Source organism: Drosophila montana, unplaced genomic scaffold (assembly GCF_035044405.1).
Source record: "Drosophila montana isolate Dmon_TW-CO22-7 unplaced genomic scaffold, ASM3504440v1 contig_3844_1, whole genome shotgun sequence".
Lineage (NCBI taxonomy): Eukaryota > Metazoa > Arthropoda > Insecta > Diptera > Drosophilidae > Drosophila > Drosophila montana.
This window is the reverse complement of record NW_026998716.1, coordinates 22,943-45,894: the sequence shown is the minus strand read 5'-3', so window position 1 is coordinate 45,894 and position 22,952 is coordinate 22,943. Positions and strand designations below refer to the sequence as shown.

Here is a 22,952-nt window from a genome sequence, read left to right as displayed (position 1 = left end):
CGGGAACTTTTCCATGTGCTCCTCGACAACCCTCAGCCTTTCCAAATCCTCCTTGCTCTCAAACTCGGTGTCTTTGCCTTTGCGATCTTCTATATTAAAGTTGAATTCCAAATTGGCTTGCGTCGCACTGTATATTATACTGTATAAAGTGCTTGCGGAAATCAGTGTGCGCCAGTACGGTTCCACATGTGAGTCCCTCCTTGGGGTTCTGAAAAACCTTTTTCGCTTCTACGGTCAAAACTAGCTTCGTGTTCGCTTTCAACCAGTCTGTCTGTTAGTCCAGAAAAGTGCTGGGTGAATCTTCTGTATTCTCGCTGTGCCTAAAAAGCTTCGCGGTTGCCCAATGGTCTTCAAAAGAGCGATCTGCAGTATTGCCTCTACCTTCTTTGGATTGGTGCGCAATGCGCCATCTCCGATGATGAACTCAAATATCAAAGGTATTTGAAACAGATTTTAGATTTTTTCAAACCCGAGTTCGAGATGATTAGCAAGTCATCCAAGTAGGTTAAAACGAGATCGCCCAAGCGTCGAGGAATCACCTTATACATCAATCTGCACAATCTCTAAACTGCGTTGCATAGCCCGAATGGCATCAATCGGAACTGATAGAGAGGCCTGAGTGGTATAGTGAATGCTGTGTATTCGCGACTCTTGGGGTCCACTTCTATCTGCCAGAACGCAGGCTTCAGATCTACGTTACTGATGTATATTGTGTAGTCAACCCTGCTCAGTATAGACTTGATGTTCTGCAACGAGTATGCATCTTTGATGGTCAAGTTGTTCAACTTGTGAGCATCATTGTCGGTTCTTTCCGGGCTTCCTGATTTATTCGGTTGTTCCACGGACTCTCGCTCGGCTCGATGACTCCCAGTCGAAGCATCGCTCTTTGACTGGCACCACATCATCCTCTAGTAGAAAAGTAAGTATTTCCATATTTGTGTGTCCCAATCGTCGAGATTCGTAATCTATGAAACCTTCTTTTGCCTCTTGCAGTCGATGTTGTTGTTCAGCTTTCATGAGCTACTATCGCTTCGATTTGGTCTGCATCGACATATCCCTCCTCGACTCCTAAAATTTCCGGTGCCAGACCGAATTTGCTTGAAAAGCCTACTCCTAGGTAAAGTGACTGCTTGAGAGATAGGCGTAGGTACAGCGCTATTTGGTGAGTCCGGTCGTCGAACGATATAGTGGCATAGACACGACCCAGAATGTGATGTGCGTGCCCCCAGCTGATTGAACTGTCGATCGTACCCGGTATATTTCTAATCCCAATTCTTTTGTCAATTGCAGGCAACCTTCTCCCAGCAAACTGACGGATGCTTCCGAATCCAGTAGCGCAGCAATCTCTCGATGGCACAGCTTGGCCGTTACGAATGCTCGATCGTCACCTTTGACTGACGATTGTGTCGCAGCGAATACCATCCAACGCTCCTGGCGTTGTTTGTGACGAAAGCGCGCTCGTTTCACCCTGGGTGTGTTCTCTGCTGTCGCTTCCGGGATGCTGTCGAAAATTTGTGCTTAATTACTTTAAGTGGATTACGCTCTGACCATCTAATTATTATTAGATTATCTTTAATATTAAATTATTTACTGAAGTTATCACTTATCTCTACTAACGCGTTAGAGGAGGTATTTTGTAAAGAAACAACATAAGCACGTCAGTGCTGGTCTTCAATAATATTTAGAATGTTCTTTATTCGGAAATCTGTCCGCTTCGAAACCTAAGATATTGATATTATTAATAATTAAAAGAGAGAGAGTATGTGGTATGTGCATGCATTGGTGAGTACATATATGGTACTCTTGGTACATAAGCAAAGCGTGAGATATGCGCCGCCAGCTAAACGGCCAGCTAGAGTACTAGCGGTCCGCGCTGCGTAATATGAGGTTGAGTCAATAAACTCAAGTGGCTCTGCGCTTTTGGCTTTATGTTTGTTATTGCATGCAAAAAGTGTCGCATACTTATTTATTTAAATACAGGGTGTTATTGACACACTACACCTCCAATTTTAGAAGAATAACGTAATATAATGTAGTTGTTCAATTAACTTATATATCTAGTTTTGTATTGAAAAACTTAATGGGGTCTTGATGAACAATAAGTGAGTTGATATAGAAAAAAAAATTTTTTTGTTTTATTCATAAACATTTTTTTTTTTGTTAGGATAAATTTTAGATTTTTACTTTATATAATATATTTTTTATCTATGTTTATGTAACCTTTTTTCCCGATTGGACAAAGAATGGATTATAAAATATAATTTTTGTAACGATAATTTTTTTTTATTTTATATATTTTTGTAATTATATATTGATAATTACTTTGTGGCTGATCAGGCCTAAAAATGTAATATGTTCTATGCTCGAGCAAAGCTAAATTTTGAATAATTTTAACCTGTTCTTATGTATTACTTGGGGTCTCTTTTTTCCTACATCTACTTTTCTGTTGTTTCTATCTTCTATACTTATAACTTTATAAGGATTTAAATATTTACTTTCTAATTTATGCGCTGTGTCGTTCTTTAGTAGAACTAAATTTCCATGTTATATATAGGGTCTATTTAAGTTTGGTTATTAAATTCTATGAACTGTCTTGGTAATCTACCATAAACAAGTTCGTATGGACAGTATTCATGTACTGTCGATGGTGTAGTATTGAAAGAATATGTGAAATAATTCAACCATATGTCCCAATCGTCTTTGTCAATTGAAATATATGAACGAATAAATTCGTTAAATGTTCGATGACTTCTTTCTACTGTTCCAGACATTTCTGGTGATGATGTGCTGTGATTTTATATTACTTATAATCATATTAATGCACAAGTCATTTATTAGCAAATTTTTGTATTCAATACCCATGTCCGTTATGAACGTTTTCATAGGACCGTACTTTAGTATAAAAGATTGAAATATTGCTTTAGCTACTGTTTTTGCACTTTTATCTGTTACTGGAATTGTAACTAGATATATAGTCAGATCACATATTATAGTAATTGCGTACTCGTTGGCATTCTCTGTATGAGGTAATGGACCGATTGTGTCTATTAAAACAGTGCCAAATGCAATATTTGGTGTATTCGTTAATATGATTGGGGCTCTAGTATGTGTTGTGGTTTTTGCTAATTGGCATTCCACACAAATTTTCACACACTTTGTAATTGTCTTAGTCATTTGGGGCTAGTTATAGTATTTCTTAAGTTTTAAGAAAGTAGCCTAATCCCTGTATGGCCTCCTTCTATAGAATCATCATGATATTTCGACAGTATTGCTTTTATTTGACTTTCGTCATTTTTGTCTATTTGTGTCACTTTTGTTAGTAGCGCTACTTTTAATGTATTTAAATTTTTATTTCCCATATTTTTAAACTCATGTAATGATACAAGTTCGAAAATTTGTTCATTTGTTGACAACTGTAAGTTAACAATTTGAAGCCTTTGAAAAATTGACCTAGTCGAATTTTCCATTGGAGTACAAATCATTAACGAAACTTTTGAAATCATTCGTTTTTCTCTTTTAAGTAAACAATTTATTTTACCGAATTTTATTTTCACAAATTTCTTTACGTCGTTATTACTAACGACTTCATAGACATTGGTCTCTTTTAGATCTTTTTGCAATTTTATTTTGACATCTGCGCAGATGTTTTCCTTTTTGTCTTTTTTCAACCATTAATATTTTCCTATGCAGGTCAATTAGTGTCTCTATGTTTATGCGGGATAATGCATCCGCTACATGGTTATCCCCTTTAGGTATTCTACCGAAGATTGGTATTCTTCTAAGTCTAGTCTCATCCTGGTTAATTTTGATCTGGGATTTTTCATTGAAAACAAATAGGTTAGGGTCTATGGTCTGTTTTAACTAAGTTATGCCTTCCATAAACATATGGTTTGAAGTGTTTTATTGCCCAGTGAATAGCAGCTAATTCCTGCTCTGTAGTTGATTTACTGCTTTCTCCCTGTGTGAAAGCTCGTGATGCGTATGCAATTGGTAATTGCACGCCGTTGTACTCTTGGGATAGTACAGAACCACATGCATGTTTTCTTGCATCTGTGGTTATGCAAAATACTTTGCTGAAGTCAGGGTATTGCAATAATGTTGGTTTCATTAATGCCTTTTTTAAAATATTTAAATGCATATTCGCATTCTTTTGTCCATTCGAATTGGACATTCTTTCTGCACAATCTAGTAAAATGATGTGAGTGTTGTGCGAAGTTGTGTAGAAATCTTCTGTAGTAATTACAGAACGCGATGAAAAGTCGTTCACTATCCGCATCAGTAGGGGTTGGATAGTTTTTTTATAACCTCGTACTTTTTGCCATCTGGAAGGATGCCATGGTCTGTGCACTTATGCCCAAGGAATGTTACCTCGTGACTGAAAACGCACATTTCTCTGGGTTTAATTTTAAATTATGTTATCGACAAAGAGCAAATATGATTTTCAAGTTCTTGCACATGTGCTGCTCTGAGCAGCCGATAACTACTAGGTCATCCATATAGAGAAATGCTTGGGATAGCTTTAGGCCTGAAAATGGGAGTGTCTTCATTCGCATAAATGAACTTGGTGCTACCTTAGGACCATATGGAAACCGCGTGGAACGATAAGAGTCTGTGCTCGTTGAAAATGATGTTATATTTCTAGATTTTTCATCTAGTTCAATTTGGTGGAAACCTGACATAAAATCGAGACATGAAAAATATTTATCTCGTCCTAATTGGTCCAGTATTTTCTCAATTCTTGGCAGTGGTTATTTGTCTGATAAAAGTTTTTTGTTTATTTGGCGATATTCAACTACTAAACGCCATTTTATGGAATTTGGGAGAGATTTCTTGGGTACCAAGAGAAGTGGGCTATTGTATTCTGAGATAGATGGTTCTACTATACCATCTTTCAATAGTTTTTCGACCTGCCTGTTAATTTCTGGCTTTTCTGTGCCTGCATTTCTGTAGTTTTTAATATATACGAGTGTTCAGTCTGCTAATCTTAATTTTTGCTTATAAAAATTATTACTTGAAATTGGTCAGAAGTGTAATTTTACTCATTACTTCTGATCTAGCTGGTAATAATATTGAGCTATCAATATCATTATGTAATAGTGATACATGTATTTGATAATAAAACGATTTTGGTTTCATGGTGAATTCATCATATTGGTAATCTATTATACAATTAAATTTTCTGATGAAGTCAAGTCCAAGAATTCCATCGCATGGTATGGGAAATTCATTGTGGACTATTTGGAAATTGTGACTGATTACGAAGTAATCGAAAAGTAGATCAATTGTGGATTGTCCAATTGACTCTATTGTCCCCTGTCCGATTCCTATGATATTTGTTTTGTAGTTTTTATTTATATGTAAATCTATTTTATTTTTCTTTTAAATTGAGAAATTTGCTCCTGTATCTACTAGCAGAGTTAATGGTATATTATTTTTCCCATTGTGTATTTTGATGAGACTACTGAGTCTATGATTAATACGCAACATTTTTATTGTTCGTTGCTCAAAGGGGTTTGTTGGTTTTCCGCGGTTTCCACCACGAGGAGAGTAATATTGGTAATAAAGGACAGTATTAGTTTGTCCGGTTGCATCTGTGCAACTATCGACAAATTTGGATATGGCATGTTATTGAATTTGCCTGCCTGCATGATAAGTTTCACCCTATCTATAGCGCAGTTCTGGCAGTCATGGCCTTTGCTGCTTGGGCTGTACTGTATTTATTGGCCAATTCTGGCGTTAAGCCATCGTTTATAAAAGCTCCTTCTAAAGCTTTTGTTAACTGCTCAACCTCTTGAGTGTACTTGTTAGCAGTTTTCCTTTTTTGATGCAAGTTAATTAGTTTGACTGACAATACTTCGACTGATTCGCCTTTTACTGTGCTTAATAATTTTGCAATGACTTGAGCGATAGTTTGCTCATTGCTTATTAAGTTTCTTGCATGGCCTTTTAGTTTTGTCTTTATAAAACTGAAAGCTGTTGCTTCATGATCTTCTTTTAGTGAGTCTATAAGAATTAAAGCATCTTTGAAGCTTTGTAAGTTTTCTGCATTACCATCAAACTCTGATAAGAGCGATGAGGATAGATTGAGAAAACTTAAAGCTGTTTGGGCCATTGTGTTGTCAATTGATTGGATATTTACTTCGGTAACTGAAGGTTTAGTATCAGCTGGCAATGAAAGTAGTTTCGCGTCGAATGACGCTGAAGTGTTAGGAGAATTTGGAAGGAATATTGTTATATTATGCCTATCCGAAATTTGTTTAATGTTTTCTTTTAACGTGTTTAATGCATCAACTGTCTATTTCTTTTAATTTCGTTGCATTGTCACAATTAAGTGCACGGCTGATATTGTAGGAATCTACAAGAATTTTAACGTGTTGTAACTTTGTGTCGTTTGAAATCGGTGCACTTTTGTTAAGGTACTTGAAAGATTTATTTAACTCGGCACCTTGTTCCCTAAGAATGGTAACGATTTGCGTCCGTTCCATTTATTGAGATTTTTAATTTATCAGTGCAAGCGCACAATAATAATGTCGATAGGTCCTAAAATAGGGTGTTCTAATTGAAGTGTGTTTTTTAATGCTACAAAATTCAACGTTCTTCCTAATATTGGGTGTTCTTTAATTACTGATCTCACTTGCATACCAGGAATAGTACTTAACACTATTCCTTTTTGAGTTTTTGAGCAATGTATCAGAGGTGAGTGATCGAGATTGAAAGTATCCATATATAGAAACATAAGTTCGTATATACTTATTGGAGTTGCAGTTACTAATTGCTGAGCTCTTTCCCTAAAATTTGGGTCTCGTAAATAAACTTATGCTATCGCTTTGTTCGTAGCCATTGAGTTTATTTAGGAGAGATCATTTATTTTTTCTTTAAGCACCTATTGTGCACTTTGTACAATTTGAAGAAAAGGCTAATGCACATTAGCACTACGATAATTACAAGGAGAACTGTTATTATTTTTAAGTCTGGTGTTTCCATCTCAACTTTATTAATGACGTTGGCGGTGGAATCCACCGTCTTTGTGTCTATTAATCCCATGTTAGACCAAGGGAGATGATTATGGAATGTGAATAATACCTCCGTTTTGAAGGCTTGAAATATAAAAATTTAATAATTAGCGTGAAATTAAAAAAAAAAAATGTTTAGTGAATTTATAAAATCAATAGGAGAACACTTTGTAGTGTACATTGGCAAATGTCAAGTTCACAAAAGTTTACGTAGCATAAGTTTACGCTACAAAGTGTTTGTTAGTTTTTTGTTGAACTGAGACATTGTTAGTTTTCATACCTAGCGCAAGCGCAAGATGGGTTCTTAAAAAAATTAGGCGAGGCACTAACGTGTGAATCTCCTATATTTAGTGTCTGCTTCTCCTTTTCCCCATTTCGGCATTATCAAATTTTATTTGCCTAACAGTTTCTAATTGTTTTGGCAGCCACTAAAGATTTCTGCTCTTTTGTATATTTATATATACATTTGCACATAAATAATTGGGTGAGAGAAGTTTTGTGTCAGGGGGTGTCTTTTTTCTACTAATATATGTTATCCGTTTTCCTACATTTTTATGCAGATTGGCTCCTGGCTATGGCAAAGGAACAGCGCTATGGACAACAAATCGCAAGTGACATATTTTGAGGCACCTGCTGGGCCTCAATCTGTAATTTAAAATTTTCTTTTATTTAAATTTAGACGAAAAATTATTATTAGATATTATTTGTGCTTCACAGATTTTTTATGATGTATTGTACTTGACATTTAAGTTGGGGCAGCAACAGGTCAAGCTTTAAGATCCTCCCCGCAGTCAACCAGAGGTGAGTAAGACCTCGAGGAATGGAAATGTCGGTTAACAAAATAATTAGTATTTAAAATCGGACTTACGTATTTTTGTTGCTTTTCGAGCACATAAACGGACAGCCTGCAAAACATTCATATGGTGAACAGATGTTGAGGTCCACCCTAACGGAGCCCTTTCCACCATGAGTTGGCCATATAGACAAATCTAAACGTGCAGACGCCGTACATTTCCTATTCGGACATGTTCAATGTGACATACAATAAATTAACTCTTAACATTATTAACAATTACATATCACTATTTTTGAAGGGCGAACGCAAAACGACTTGACGAAACTGACGCAGAGAACAAATAAATAAATATATTTTATCCCAAATAGTAAATATAAAAAAAAATAAGTTTAAGTCATAGCCGCTTTCACGTGGCCGCTACCTATAAATCATGCAAATGCTTATAATTAATAGTAAAATGTAACAATAATTAGAATAATAATAATTAAATTAGTATAACATTACATCTATTCACAATTAATTATATGAATGTCTATATTAATATATATTCTGTTATTTTCTTTGGAAAACAGTTTTATTTAAGAAAACTCTGAGGCCTCCAGAGGTGGTGGCCAATTCGCTCCCCTGGTGACCTGATCTTCGCCTATCCTCTTTGCGGCACCTCCCCTATTGTGACACTTTTTGTTCATCAACACTATTAAATTTAATTATATCTCTATATATAAAACTGTTTGTCCTGACTGACTGACTGACTGACTGACTGACTGACTGACTGACTGACTGACTGACTGACTGACTGACTGACTGACTGATTGGTGATCAACGCACAGCCCAAACCGTAAGAGCTAGGAAGCTGAAATTTTCACTGTATCTACCTTATGTGATGGAGGTGCACGTTAAGACGGGGTTTCAGGAAATTCCACCCGCAAGTGTGGCAAAATCGCGAAAAATGTTTGTATGTAATTTTTTTGTTTACCATCGGATTGGCCTCAAACTTATTTTCAAAGATCTTTGTTCAAATTCATTTGAGGGGTGTTTCACACTTTTCGAAAAATACGTTCCTCCTTGGTGGAAATGGAGGTCAAAAATTTGGTGGGTGACGTTTCGCGCTCAAATTCATTTCCAGAGATTCATTTCAAAGATTTTTTGGGCGAAGTTTTAAGTTGTGTCCGATTTGCTTCAAACTTATTTTCAAAGCTCTACATAAGAACTTAATAAATACGTATTTTAGCGATTTGGGAAATTCCACCCACAACAGTGGTAAATTGGCGGAAAACGTTTGTATGAAAGTTATTTGTTTACCGTCCGATCAGTTTCAAAGTCATTTCAAATTTTTTTGAGAACATTGATTTTATAACATACGTGCCACGGGCAAGGCCGGGTTATACCCGCTAGTATATATATATTTTTATTATTTTAACTACCCTTTTATATTTTCTTTTCATCACTTGTCTTTTATTTATTTTATTTAAATTACCACAGTTTCGATTTTTTTTTTATAATTTTCAGGCTTTGCATACGGCTAGCTTGTAGTGGGCTCAGGGATTTTTCATTTTCTAAGGCACCGCCCAACAGAAAACCCCGCTCTCCCTTCGAAAATGCAGAGACTCACGCTAAGGAACTTGTCACTCCGATAATTGCGCACCCCTTGAATCCATCGATAAATTTTCTCATCCATCTTCAATTGGCAATCGACACATAGCATATTGTTTAATTATTGTGTTTTTTTTTTATATTGTTACGGAACTGCTTGTTTCTCAGTGGACCGCGCAGGCTGGCTCATCGGGTTCTCTGGGTGTAGTCCCATCCCTTGTCCGCAGTCCGCATAATCGATAACAACAAAGCTACAACTTCTGTACACAACACTACGCAAAACCACTAACCAAATAACATATAGACCGGACAAACCGTACTTTTGATGGTGACATTCGTTATTTCTGCGGCTGGTCCAAACTCGCCTTCGTTTTTGTTCGGGTTCGAGACATGCCCGCATGCTCTCAGAGCAAGAGAGTAAGAATACATATGGCCTGTGTCGGGGAACGGCAACGCTGTCTTTTTACTCGCTCACTCTACAAGAAACTCCTGTGGCTTACTCTCATCCATATGATTTGTGCGATAGAACGGCATCGCTGTTTTTTATCTCGCTCCCACTACAGGAAACTGCTTTGGCTTACTCTCAGTGCTCTTTCAATTTGTCTATGTACCGTTTAAATGTTTGTGTGTGTATGTGTCCGCACAAGCAAAAATGCCCACAAATTCAATTTTTCTCAAAAGTCGGTGGCATATCTTCCCTTTTGAGGGGACGAGTAATATGAAATAATGAAAGGGTTTGCCCCGTCGATGCGAAATTCTTTCATTTTAGCTCGTTCTTCTTCGAAAGGGTACCTAAGCGTTGGCATGTGTGCATTTAAAAGTTTTTGGACTTGCTATTCACGCATACTTGCGTATTTTGTATATGAATAGAAGCATTTATGCGCATGTGTGCCTGTTGGTCCCTGCCTGCCTGTCCGATGCAAATTTGACAATATTTTTGGATTTCTGAATTTCGAGCTCTACACACACACACAGAGACACAAATGTGTGTGAATGGGCTGATCATGGGCGCAAAATTTAAAAATATCATTATTGGCACGCGTCTGACGCGCGCCCTTCTTTTTATGATTTAGGGTTTGAATTGATGAATGAATGTTGACCCCTTATTACCTGCAGCAGCCCGTTGGGCCGAAAGGGTCAACTTTTGGCAAACACCTGCACCTGCATATGTAGGTCAAGTGACCGATCACTTAACTAATTTTAGGAGCAATTATATATTGATAGTATTAATAATTTTATTGTCTTAAAATATTTAGCTTTTTCATATATGAATTTGATCTACAGGATTTGGTGGGTGACGTTTCGCGCTCAAATTCATTTCCAGAGATTCATTTCAAAGATTTTTTGGGCGAAGTTTTAAGTTGTGTCCGATTTGCTTCAAACTTATTTTCACTCGCGTGTGGGCATTTTTGCTTGTGCGGACACATACACACACAAACATTTAAACGGTACATAGACAAATTGAAAGAGCACTGAGATTAAGCCAAAGCAGTTTCCTGTAGTGGGAGCGAGATAAAAAACAGCGATGCCGTTCTATCGCACAAATCATATGGATGAGAGTAAGCCACAGCAGTTTCTTGTAGAGTGAGCGAGTAAAATGAGGGGTCAACATTCATTCATCAATTCAAGCCCAAAATCATAAAAAAGAAGGGCGCGCGTCAGACGCGTGCCAATAATGATATTTTTAAATTTTGCGCCCATGATCAGCCCATTCACACACATTTGTGTCTCTGTGTGTGTGTGTAGAGCTCGAAATTCAGAAATCCAAAAATATTGTCAAATTTGCATCGGACAGGCAGGCAGGGACCAACAGGCACACATGCGCATAAATGCTTCTATTCATATACAAAATACGCAAGTATGCGTGAATAGCAAGTCCAAAAACGTTTAAATGGACACATGCCAACGCTTAGGTACCCTTTCGAAGAAGAACGAGCTAAAATGAAAGAATTTCGCATCGACGGGGCAAACCCTTTCATTATTTCATATTACTCGTCCTCTCAAAAGGGAAGATATGCCACCGAATTTTGAGAAAAATTGAATTTGTGGGTATTTTTGCTTGTGCGGACACATACACACACAAACATTTAAACGGTACATAGACAAATTGAAAGAGCACTGAGAGTAAGCCAAAGCAGTTTCCTGTAGTGGGAGCGAGATAAAAAACAGCGATGCCGTTCTATCGCACAAATCATATGGATGAGAGTAAGCCACAGCAGTTTCTTGTAGAGTGAGCGAGTAAAAAGACAGCGTTGCCGTTCCCCGACACAGGCCATATGTATTCTTACTCTCTTGCTCTGAGAGCATGCGGGCATGTCTCGAACCCGAACAAAAACGAAGGCGAGTTTGGACCAGCCGCAGAAATATCGAATGTCACCATCGAAAGAAGGGTTTGTCCGGTCTATATGTTATTTGGTTAGTGGCAAAACGAACCACAAAACCGATAACATCAAACAGTCGGAACTTCTAACTCATGAACAATGAACAGCTGTAGCAACCAAAAAATGTAAACAGTCTTCGATCTCCTGATCTTGTCTCCCTCATTTTGGCCACTAGATGGCCTGCATCAGCTCGTGTCGGCTGTTATGCCCACTCTCCCCATCAAGTTAAACTTAGCCGGACATTCTTTTCCGTCAATATGTGCGTATAATTGGTTGCATTCTTTATAATTATTAACAATTAATGTTTCTTATTTCTTTCTATTTTGCAAGGTATCTCCATTCAGTTATTTATCATTCTATGCCAGCTGACTTTCCATACATTTCAACAGGTGTGTATTCCACTTTGCATTATTTTATAATTATAGGCAATTGATATATATTTCTAATTGCAATTTTTCTTAGCAGGGTATCTTCACTCGGCGATTTATAATTGTATACCAACGAACATTTCTTCTCAGCTCCAGCAGATGCTTATAATTATTGTGTTCTCGTATTGTTATGGACAGTTGACATTAATTTATAAAATTTCTATTTTTTTAGAGTACATTGGTCAGAGGTTATTGCCAGGCGCCGCAAAAAGAAAGAGAAAGCAATTACGAGGCAATCGTTGCACCGATTTAGGAACAGTGTACCCACGCAAATACTTATAACCGGATATGTCACGATAATCAGTCGTGCAGCAGGTAGGTGATATATATTAAATCGCTTAATTCTACCTTACCCTACCTAACGAGCTCTCTGGGGGTGGTAAGGGGCGATAAAAAGGGGTAATTCAAGTTTGATATGTATGTGAGTATTGTTCGCGCAAGTACCAAATTTGAAACTTTTATATTTTATCGGCGCATATGCATAACCTTTGGAGTTTTCCCTCACTGTTCGAACTCTAAAGTGAAGCTTGGCGTAAGTACCTATGTATATATAATTTACAAACAAAAAAACTAAATTTAACAACTACAAAAAATCTGCTCTCTTTCAGGGAGCACAATCGGGAGTCTACGTCTGACTCTGCCTATTACTCGGGCGAGGAGGGCCGAAATGGAACTGGCTCAGTCGGAGGTTGTGGGCGTGGTCTCGCCTGTGGCCGATTCTTCGCTTTATGGTTGCGCCGAGGCTTGGGTGACGTGCGCCGCCGATAATGCTGACATGCACCGCTGATATGGCTGACGTGCGTCGCTAAGCCAAATCCTGGCCTTTGGGGTGACCTGCTGGACCCTCTGGTCCGAGAACTGGTAACTTCGTTGTCGGAACCGGGGGTCGTTTTCATTTAGTAAGTGTCTTACTGTTTTTATGTGTAAGTCACGTGTCGCGCTTAAGTTGTAAGTCTTTCTAATTTTTGTCTATATGGTGACCCAAATGGTTGAATTCACGTTTATTTATTTAATTGCCAGAACAAAAAACGATTTTATTTGTTAATTTTTGTTGGTACGCGCCGGCTTAATTAGCCGGATGGATAAACTTTTCTCGAATATTTGGAGCCGACACGCAAAAGGAAGAACTTAAACTCGCTTCGAGCCGGCACGCCCGCCGTCGACAGCTAACAAAACTAAACTCCTCGCTGGATACCCAACGTTGGCCACACCCACGACAAATACTCTGTACTGGCGCCGCTGACCAAAGAGGACGGACACTGCCGCCGTTAACGCCTGTGAGGAAATTACGCTTATGTTCGTAGATCTTCTGCGTAGTAAAAGCGCAGCACACGTCTCTAACTCGTAGGCGTTGGTACCTACGGCTTGGGCGACGTGGCTCTTCAGGAATTTCTGGGCGAACTTGGCATTGAAGGCCCAGATGGAGTTGGCGCGCGCGTTGTTCATAGCGTTGGCGACTTCTCTCGTACGCGATGTGCAGGTGTTCCTTGAGCTGGTTTCGGATTACATCCAGTCTGTCCTTCGCGTCTAGGTCAGAAATGCTGTGTTCCGCCAATGTCCTCTGCTTCCGGGCCAGTTTGTAACTGGAACCATTCAGGTCCATGTGCTGGCCAAACACCGCGAAGAACGGAGTCACTCCCGTAGCGCTGTGCACCGCATTCCGGATCGCCACTTCTACCTCTGGTAGGTACGCGTCCCATTCTCTGTGATCCTGGCGCAAGTAGGTTCTTATTGCAGACGGCGCTGTGCGGTTCACGCGTTCGGCGGCGTTACTCTGAGGCGAGTAAACTGGGGTACGCAAATGCGTAATGCCAAACGCCCGGACCATTACATCGAATGACTTGGAAATAAATTGCCGCCCAATATCCGAGTGGATCACTTCCGGCACGCCAAATTTAAAGAACACTTCGTGGACTAGAAAGTTGACGACTTCCACCGCGGTGGCTTCCTTCATGGCCTTCAGAAAGGTAAACTTTGAAAAGTGGTCGACGACGATGAATATCTACGCATGTCCTCGTTTTGACCGTGGATACTTCCCCAAGAAGTCGACGTATATCTTATATAACAACAAACAGCCGGAACTGTTAACAAATGAAAAACACAAACAGCTGTAACAACAAGAAAATTTAAACAACAAACGTGAGACGCTCAATATAAATTAACAAAAAAACACTATTTATCCACTTTACTCTTCCAGATCGGGTCCCGGTTCCAGACCCTCGTCTCTCTCATTTTGGCCACTAGATGGCCTGCATCAGCCTGTGACGGCTGTTATGCCCACTCTCCCCATCAATTAAAGCTTAGCCGGACATTCTTTTCCTCCAATATGTGCGTTTAATTGGTTGCGTTTTCTTAGAATTAATAACAATTAATATCATTTCTTACTGCATTTATCTTTGCAGCCACTTACAATCTCATGCAAGCGGACATTGCATTAGCTTCACAGGTGCGTATAATTATTCGTGTATTCTTATAATTATTGACAACTAATATTACTTCTATTGCAGGTATCTCTGCAGGCTATCTCCACTCAGTTATTTAAGTTCTCATTTCTTCACCACGTGCGTATAATTGTTGTATATACTTATGATTATGGACAATGTGTATTCATTTCAAAAAAATGCAATTCTTTCCTAGCCGAACAACACAAATAAAGGGAAAGACGTCACCGAAAGTTATGGCCAACTGCAGCTGGGAACAACGTTGGAGGACAAATTTATAAATCTTAATTGTGCGATTGGCTAAAAAAAATTGTATGTAGTAAAATTTCTTACATATAAAATATTTATCTGAATTAAATCGCCTAATTATTCTTAGCCTACCTAAAGAGCTCTCTGGGTTGCTAGGGGCGACGTAAGTAAATGAATATCTCGTTTATATAAATACATATTGTAAGGCGGCTACCTAGAGCGGCCACCCCACAATTCTGTTTCACGGCAAGGAGCCGTTAGAGTTATAGTTTTATTGTTTTGTTAGTTATAAGTAGCATAAGTATTAGTTGTAAGGAAGGCAAGGAGCCATTAGATTTATAGTTTTATTATTTTGTATGTAGCATAAGTATTAATAGTAAAGAAGGCAAGGAGCCGTTTCTGTTAGTATTGTATTGTTAAACATCTATTGGGAATAGATTTGTATTCGAATTTAACCGCCGGCCATCGCAGCAACCGTGCGTTGCTGATCGGTTGCTCATCACCGCCTTCGAGAGCGCAGCTTCGATTCGGCGGCGTAGAGCGAAAGCTCCGAAGCGAAGCTGCGCTCTCGAAGGCGGTGATGAGCAACCGATCAGCAACGCACGGTTGCTGCGATGGCCGGCGGTTAAAGCCCGTAAAGCCCAGCAAGTATGCCCAAATACCCAAATACCCAAATGCCCAACAGGATATTTTTGAGTCGGGCATACCTTAGAATGTATGTACCCCAGCAGAGAACAAGAGAAGGGGAAGACATCATATTGGGGTAAAGTGCCAATCTAGGGTAGTAGACAGTCGAGTATACCCTAGTAAGTGCACTTCATACCCTATGTTAGGCGAAAAGGGAACACCTGCAAGATTTAGGCAACCAACAATGTGCACAGAAGTCAAGCTCGCAAAGCAACGGGGAAAAAAAAGGAGAGATAACGGTCGGTCGAAAAGAACAGCGCGCGCGCGCCAGACGGGCGACGTCGAGACCACGCTTGCACTCGTGTGCACAAACGCGCGCCGCAGTCGACGTCGGCGTCAAAGGGCCGTTAAGGCGTCGCGGCTGTACAGTGGGACGAATTCAGTTCACACGCGGTGAATTCGTCAGTACAGTCGGCGAAAGCGACTACGACGGGTGTGCTTAATAAAACGGAGTGAATAATAAAAGGAAAAAAGGAAACGAGTCAAATGAACAAAAGACTACAAATTAAAAGAACACCAAGTGGGTTAATTTTTTTGTTTTTTTGTGAAATGAACGGAAGATAATATATATAGCAAAGAAGAAAAAAATTAATAATAATAACGAACAAAGGCAAAACAGAAACAAGAAAAAAAAGGGAGAAGCTGAGTGAGAGATGGTCAAAAGTCAAAAGAACATTAAGTGCGATTTTTTTATTTTTTTTTTAGTTCTGTGGGGGAAAAAAAAAGGAGAGAAAGCGAAGAAAATAAAAGAACCAAAGACAAGACGAGCGTGGAACAAAGTAAGCCTACGGAACGAGAGTCGCCCATACAGAATAACAAGGAAAAATCGAACAAGGGCTCACGAGAGGGAGAAGTCAAGCCCAGAGTGAGTAATAAAAACTTAAAATTCAGTCAGGTGCGTCCCAAAATTCGGGTGTAGGCGTGCGCTGGATCCACCAGGGACTTTGGCGGACGGCCGCGTCAAAAATCGGAACCCGACCTGAGGAGCTCGCAACTGTACGAGCGTCTGCAAATTCCGACCCCTAGCTTAGCCGTCACGGGTGTAGGGGAAGCTCATGAGATTGGAAGCAGCGGAGCTCGTCGGACAATAGCGGTCGACGTGGGGCTGGGGCGAACCCCCTGCGAAACGAATAGTGGTCCTTATATTTCTCGGCAATATTCGCAGTCAGAGGCCAGGCATCTCGCAAACGTTCCAGAACAAGTCCGAAAGTGGGGCATGAGGTACGATGGTCGCTCCGACCCCCTTGGGTTTCTAGAGGACATTGAGGAGCGCGCCATCACGTAGGGTATAACCCTCGATCGATTGCCCCGGGCCATGAGTGAGGTATTCTGCGACCGGGCCGCTCGTTGGTTTTTGAGCAGTGGACTGAGGGATGTGCCATGGTCGGTATTTAGGAGGGGTTTCTTAGAGTTCTTTCTACCACCACGCTACTTCGAGAGGCTAGAGGACGAAATCCGATCCCGCCGGCAGCGTGTGGGGGAAGAGTTTAAGGAATACCTCATAGAGCTGAGGGCTTTGATGCATCATGCCACATATGAGCCGGCACAGGAGCTGCACCGTATATATGAGAATGCTGCCCCCGAATACAGGCTTTACGTACGACGGCAAGATTTCTCCACCTTATCCCAGCTGACTCTGCTCGCCGTGGAGTACGAAACGGTGATGAGACAGAGAGCGGAATACTCCGGAAGCAGGTCAGGGAGTCAGGTGGTCACGAGCTCAAGTAGCGCAGAGTGGGCGAGGACGGTACAACCCCCGGGGGGACACCTCAACCCGTTCCGGTCTACTCCCATCGGATCCGGAGCCGGCAACGGCCCCTGCGGAAGTGGCCCACCAAATGATGGAGGTGCGCACAGGAGGGGCACTTTGCCAGGGAATGTCCCAACGCGCCCGTCGTGTTTTGTTGGGTATGCGGGCACCGGGGCAGAAGTAGCCAGGTCTGTTGTCGCCGCACGGAGGCGGGAAACGGGCAACGACGTCGCCCAGGTCAGGGTCCGGTCGACGCCGACACACAAGGGACTCGGAAGTAGTACACCCGCTTAAGGTGGAAGGTGGCCGGATCGTCGCCACGATGCCCGCTACTATCGATACAGGGGCCACTTGCAGTTTCATGAGTGAAGACTGTGTACGTAAATGGGCGATTCGGGGTAGAGTGGAGAACATGCAGGCGCGCATTCGTCTGGCAGATGGATCCACGCTCGAAGTAGGGAAGGCATTGAGGTTAGACGTCGGCCTAGCGGGGAAGGTGGTCAGCATGTTGATGCTTATCATGCCCTCAATGCTGGACCACGTCATCCTAGGGATGGATTTCTTGGGCGCGATGGGCACTACAATCCGCTGCGGCATTGCAAAGCTGGACCTAGAGACGGTGACGGCACCGATCGTGGGGCCAGGAACGAGAGAAGAGCCGAAAGAGGGTCTCACGCGTCAAGAGGCGGGAGCACCTGCTCGGCTACAGGGAGAGAATACCAAGAGGGAACCGAAGGAAGGCCTCCCAGGTCATGGAAATGGAGCACCTGCTCGGCAACCGATGGAAAAGAACTTGAGGAAGGAGCCGAATGAAGGCCTCCCATGTCATGGAAGGGGAGCACCTGGGGGCGGCACGGCGGAAATGTGCCAGAGGACGGAGGGACTAGGAGCAATAGTTAGGATCCACCCAGACACAGGGGATCAGGAGCGACTGCCAGAATGGAACGATCATGAAGCTCCATCTGTAGTCGGAGTGATGCCCGGGATAGACGAGGCACAGGGCGAGTACAGCACCGAAGAGGCAGAGTGGCCAGCGGATCTGGATCCGGAACTTAGGGAGTTCCTGGAGTAGGAACTGGCACTCTTCAAGGGGCTGCAAGGAGTCTCACATATCGCGGAGCATAGGATCCGGCTAAAGGATAACAAGCCATTGAAGCAGAGATACTACCCGAAGAATCCGGCCATGCAAAGGGTGATTGACGAACAGGTGGAGGAGCTGATCCAGGCAGGTGCCATCGAGCCGTCGCGTAGTCCGCACAGCGCCCCAATCGTCTTAGTCAAAAAGAAGACTGGCGAGTGGCGCATGTGCATCGGCAACTCAACGCGCATTCCATCCCAGATGCTTATCCTGTTCCCAGGATTAATCACATCCTTGAGCGGTTGCGTCACGACCGGTTCATCTCCACTCTGGATTTGAAGCACGGGTACTGGCAGATACCGATGGCAGCCGATAGTCGGGAGTGTACGGCGTTCACAGTCCCCGGAAGAGGTATTTTCCAATGGCGGGTGATGCCATTTGGTCTACACTCGGCGTGTGCGACCTTTCAGCGAGCATTGGATACAGTAATAGGACCGGAAATGGAGCCTAATGCGTTTGCCTACTTAGACGACATCGTGGTGATAGGGGCAACGAAGGAGCAACATGTAAACACGATATGCGAGACCGGTGTTCCGCCGGTTAAGAGCGGCCAATCTCAAACTGAATAGGAAGAAGTGCAGTTTCTTCCGGGAGAGGTTGGTCTACCTAGGACATGTCATTTGTGGGGAAGGAATACGTACCGATCCAGAGAGGGTGGAGGCGATACGTAATCTGAGGGCCCCGACAAATTGCAAGGAACTGCGGCAGTGTCTCGGGATGGCGTCATGGTACAGGCGCTTCGTTCCTAACTTCGCGACTCAAGTACAACCGCTCACAGCGCTCTTAAAGAAGGGGCAGAAATGGGCATGGGAGCAAGCACAGGAAGAGGCATTGCGTCAATTGAAGGATAGCTTGACGACTGCCCCTGTGTTGGCTTGTCCAGACTTTTCCGCCAAATTCGTCTTGCAGACTGACGCGAGTGAGTATGGCCTCGGCGCAGAGCTGACACAGACAATTGAGGGACAGGAGCGGGTGATCGCTTACGCGAGCCGGAAGTTACTAAAAGCTGAGGTGAACTATTCCGCCACCGAGAAGGAGTGTTTAGCAATCGTATGGTCGATCCGGAAGTTGCGTTGCTACCTAGAAGGGTACCGATTCGACGTAGTAACGGACCATCTAGCACTCAAGTGGCTCAATTCGATCGAGAGCCCGTCAGGAAGGATTGCGCGATGGGCATTGGAACTGCAGCAATTCCAATTTCACGTTCACTACCGACGAGGGAAGCTCAACGTCGTGGCCGACGCACTATCAAGACATCCTCTAAAGACCTGTCAGCAAGCAGTGGCGGCCGAGTCACCGTTTAAATGGGTCGCGAGTATGCGTGCCAGGATCGCCGAAGAGCCAGCCAAGTTCCCGGATTACACCCAAGAAAACGGACAGTTATATAGGCATTTGGGCCATCGGAAAGACGACGAGGACTACATCCCCTGGAAACTATGCGTGGCCAGTAGTCAACGTCAGAGGGTACTGCGGGAATGCCATGATGCTGTCAGAGGGCCCCAAAGATACCTAGAGCTGCCACCCCACAATTCTGTTTCACGGCAAGGAGCCGTTAGAGTTATAGTTTTATTGTTTTGTTAGTTTTAAGTAGCATTAGTATTAGTTGTAAGGAAGGCAAGGAGCCATTAGATTTATAGTTTTATTATTTTGTATGTAGCATAAGTATTAATAGTAAAGAAGGCAATGAGCCGTTTCTAAAAGTATTGTATTGTTAAACATCTATTGGGAATAGATTTGTATTCGAATTTAACCGCCGGCCATCGCAGCAACCGTGCGTTGCTGATCGGTTGCTCAACACCGCCTTCGAGAGCGCAGCTTCGATTCGGCGGCAAAGAGCGAAAGCTCCGAAGCGAAGTTGCGAAAGCTCGCGGCGAAGTTGAGTAATCGAGGCAAGCGAACGAGCCGGCACTTTTGGAGAGACCTTCACAGTGAGTAGACGTGTGTCAGCAATAACAAAGTGGGAACATAGCCCCAAAATGGGTAGCGGAGCGTTAGGGCTCCAAGCAGTGCGGCTAGTTTTTATCGCAAGGGAACCGTAGGGTAGCCTGGAATAACTGTAGAGATAAGATAAAGTGAATAAAATAACATTCGTAATGAAGTTGCTAATTGTTGTCATCCTTTAATAACTTTAACCTCGGGTACCGTGGCTAGCCGGTACTCAACATAACCTCCCCTACCTAACTCAAAACGTAGGATTGAGAGACGAGGCTTCATTCCGTCGTTCACCATAACAACCCACTTTCCTAACCTGAAGTGTAGGGTACCGCGAGAGACGAGGCTTCGTTACGTCGCTCATGGTATCTTCCCAACACTAGTTTGAGTGCGGGTCGAGACGGACTCTGGCAGGGACTGCTGCGCTATTCATCGAACGCTGAAGGCCCGCTCAGTCGTTCCGGATATGCGCAGGTCTTTCCACCAGACGGGTCGAAGGCAGAGCAGTGATATCGTCGGCGCCCCCCTCGACAATGTCACCCGAGAGGGCAGTCCGAACAGCAACTGACGAGGTGGACGTACAAGTGGACGAGGAGGACCTCCTACCCCTCGAGACGGACGAGCACACGCCACCAATGCGAGAGCCCAGATCGATGGAGGCGGCAGGAGCAGGAATTCCACCGTCGGCCCCAGAAGTCGAGTCGTCGCCATCGGGTGTAGCATGCGACACCCCAGCAGCCGACGCAGAGTCCGACCAACTCCGCAGCGAATCGGACATTGCCGAGAAGAGGAGCCAACCGACGCCGGAGCCCATAACGGACGAGGAACCGTTATTCCGTCGCCGCCTCGCCACCCACCGTTTGGAGGTAGACCCTAATAGCCGCTTCCCGTGGATTACTCTGCGCTACCTGCCAAAGATCCCCGAGATAAGTGGTGCATCCCGTTCCGGCCTTTCAAAGCGGGGAAAATCAAGCACACGAGGTAATCCTGGGGGAAAACGCCGGCGAAACCGCCACCGTCGTCAGACAGCCACCAGAGGTAAGCGTCGCCGAAGTGGGAGCCAACGGCAGCCCAGTGTCGAGAGGACAGCAGTATCCACCCCCAAAAGGTCTCGCTCGGAGACAGAGGCACCCAAAGATCCGCAACTTCGTGTGCCGCGTTCGCTCCGCGAGCGCCAAGAGGGTCCTTCTCAGCCTGAGAAGGATAACCGGAGTTGTGGAGCCGTGGTTACTCCCCCAGGGGGATGTTCCGATCCCTGGAGGGTACCAATAACTGTCTGCCAGATGGTTGCAGAGGAACAGCAGACCAGAGATGATGATGCGATGCCCCCCCTCGTGCCCATAATACGCGCACGGGCACCTGGCACCCCTTCCCGGGAGGAGATGGAAGAGGCATGGTTTGGGCCGCAAGACGGGATGCCGCCGCTGGTGCCCGTCACACGCGCGGAGATGCCGGTTGCCGCCCACCGTACAGATACAGAAAGCGTATGGTTCGAAGAAGCGGAAACGGCACCCGCTTCATCCACAGAGGTCCACAAGACCCCCTCCGATAGCGAGCTGTGGGGGGACGTCGCGGAATTGTTCGACGGAATCGACGGGTGGGACACGAGCTTGGAGTCGGTGTTCGACGAAGAAGTGGACCTGGGAGCAGTCCCTCTGGCTGCCAGTCCCGAGTACGCGCCAAGGACTCCTACGCCTACGAAGACCGTCAAAAGCCTTGTTTCTGATTCCACCCCCTTGGGGTGGAGGGTGTTTCCCCGCGGGATGCCTCTGTCGGCGGCTTTAGTGGATCTCATCGAGGAAGAGGTTACAATCCGCTTGGGCCGATTACGACGGACCCGCTTCCGGGTGTCAGAGGGCCCCAAGGATTACAACGTCACGGTGAACGCAAAAGGCGACGTAACCGTCACCTCCTCGAAGTAAGGGGGGGGGGGGGGTGTGAGGCGGCTACCTAGAGCGGCCACCCCACAATTCTGTTTCACGGCAAGGAGCCGTTAGAGTTATAGTTTTATTGTTTTGTTAGTTATAAGTAGCATAAGTATTAGTTGTAAGGAAGCCAAGGAGCCATTAGATTTATAGTTTTATTATTTTGTATGTAGCATAAGTATTAATAGTAAAGAAGGCAAGGAGCCGTTTCTATAAGTATTGTATTGTTAAACATCTATTGGGAATAGATTTGTATTCGAATTTAACCGCCGGCCATCGCAGCAACCGTGCGTTGCTGATCGGTTGCTCAACACCGCCTTCGAGAGCGCAGCTTCGATTCGACGGCAAAGAGCGAAAGCTCCGAAGCGAAGTTGCGAAAGCTCGCGGCGAAGTTGAGTAATCGAGGCAAGCGCACGGCTCGGTAGCGAACGAGCCGGCACTTTTGGAGAGACCTTCACAGTGAGTAGACGTGTGTCAGCAATAACAAAGTGGGAACATAACCCCAGAATGGGTAGCGGAGCGTTAGGGCTCCAAGCAGTGCGGCTAGTTGTTATCGCAAGGGAACCGTAGGGTAGCATGGAATAACTGTAGAGATAAGATAAAGTGAATAAAATAACAT

General features: G+C 43.4%; 1 protein-coding gene and 2 long non-coding RNA genes across 3 annotated transcripts; all 3 read left to right on the top strand.

The window, feature by feature from the left end:
- The first annotated feature begins 6,617 nt into the window (after positions 1–6,617).
- LOC135438071 (uncharacterized) lies at positions 6,618–8,222 on the top strand. Its single transcript, XR_010437835.1, has 3 exons — positions 6,618–6,696; positions 7,574–7,660; positions 7,731–8,222. It is a non-coding gene; the product is annotated as an uncharacterized LOC135438071 (long non-coding RNA).
- Positions 8,223–14,613: 6,391 nt separating this feature from the next.
- LOC135438070 (uncharacterized) lies at positions 14,614–14,953 on the top strand. The gene is made up of 3 exons (XR_010437834.1): positions 14,614–14,657; positions 14,719–14,772; positions 14,849–14,953. It is a non-coding gene; the product is annotated as an uncharacterized LOC135438070 (long non-coding RNA).
- Positions 14,954–16,903: 1,950 nt separating this feature from the next.
- Positions 16,904–20,360, top strand: LOC135438069 (uncharacterized). Its single transcript, XM_064696189.1, is given in 5 exon segments — positions 16,904–17,283; positions 17,741–18,406; positions 18,616–18,997; positions 18,999–19,932; positions 20,209–20,360. Coding segments are annotated over 5 exon segments (2,514 nt in total).
- Positions 20,361–22,952: the final 2,592 nt, after the last annotated feature.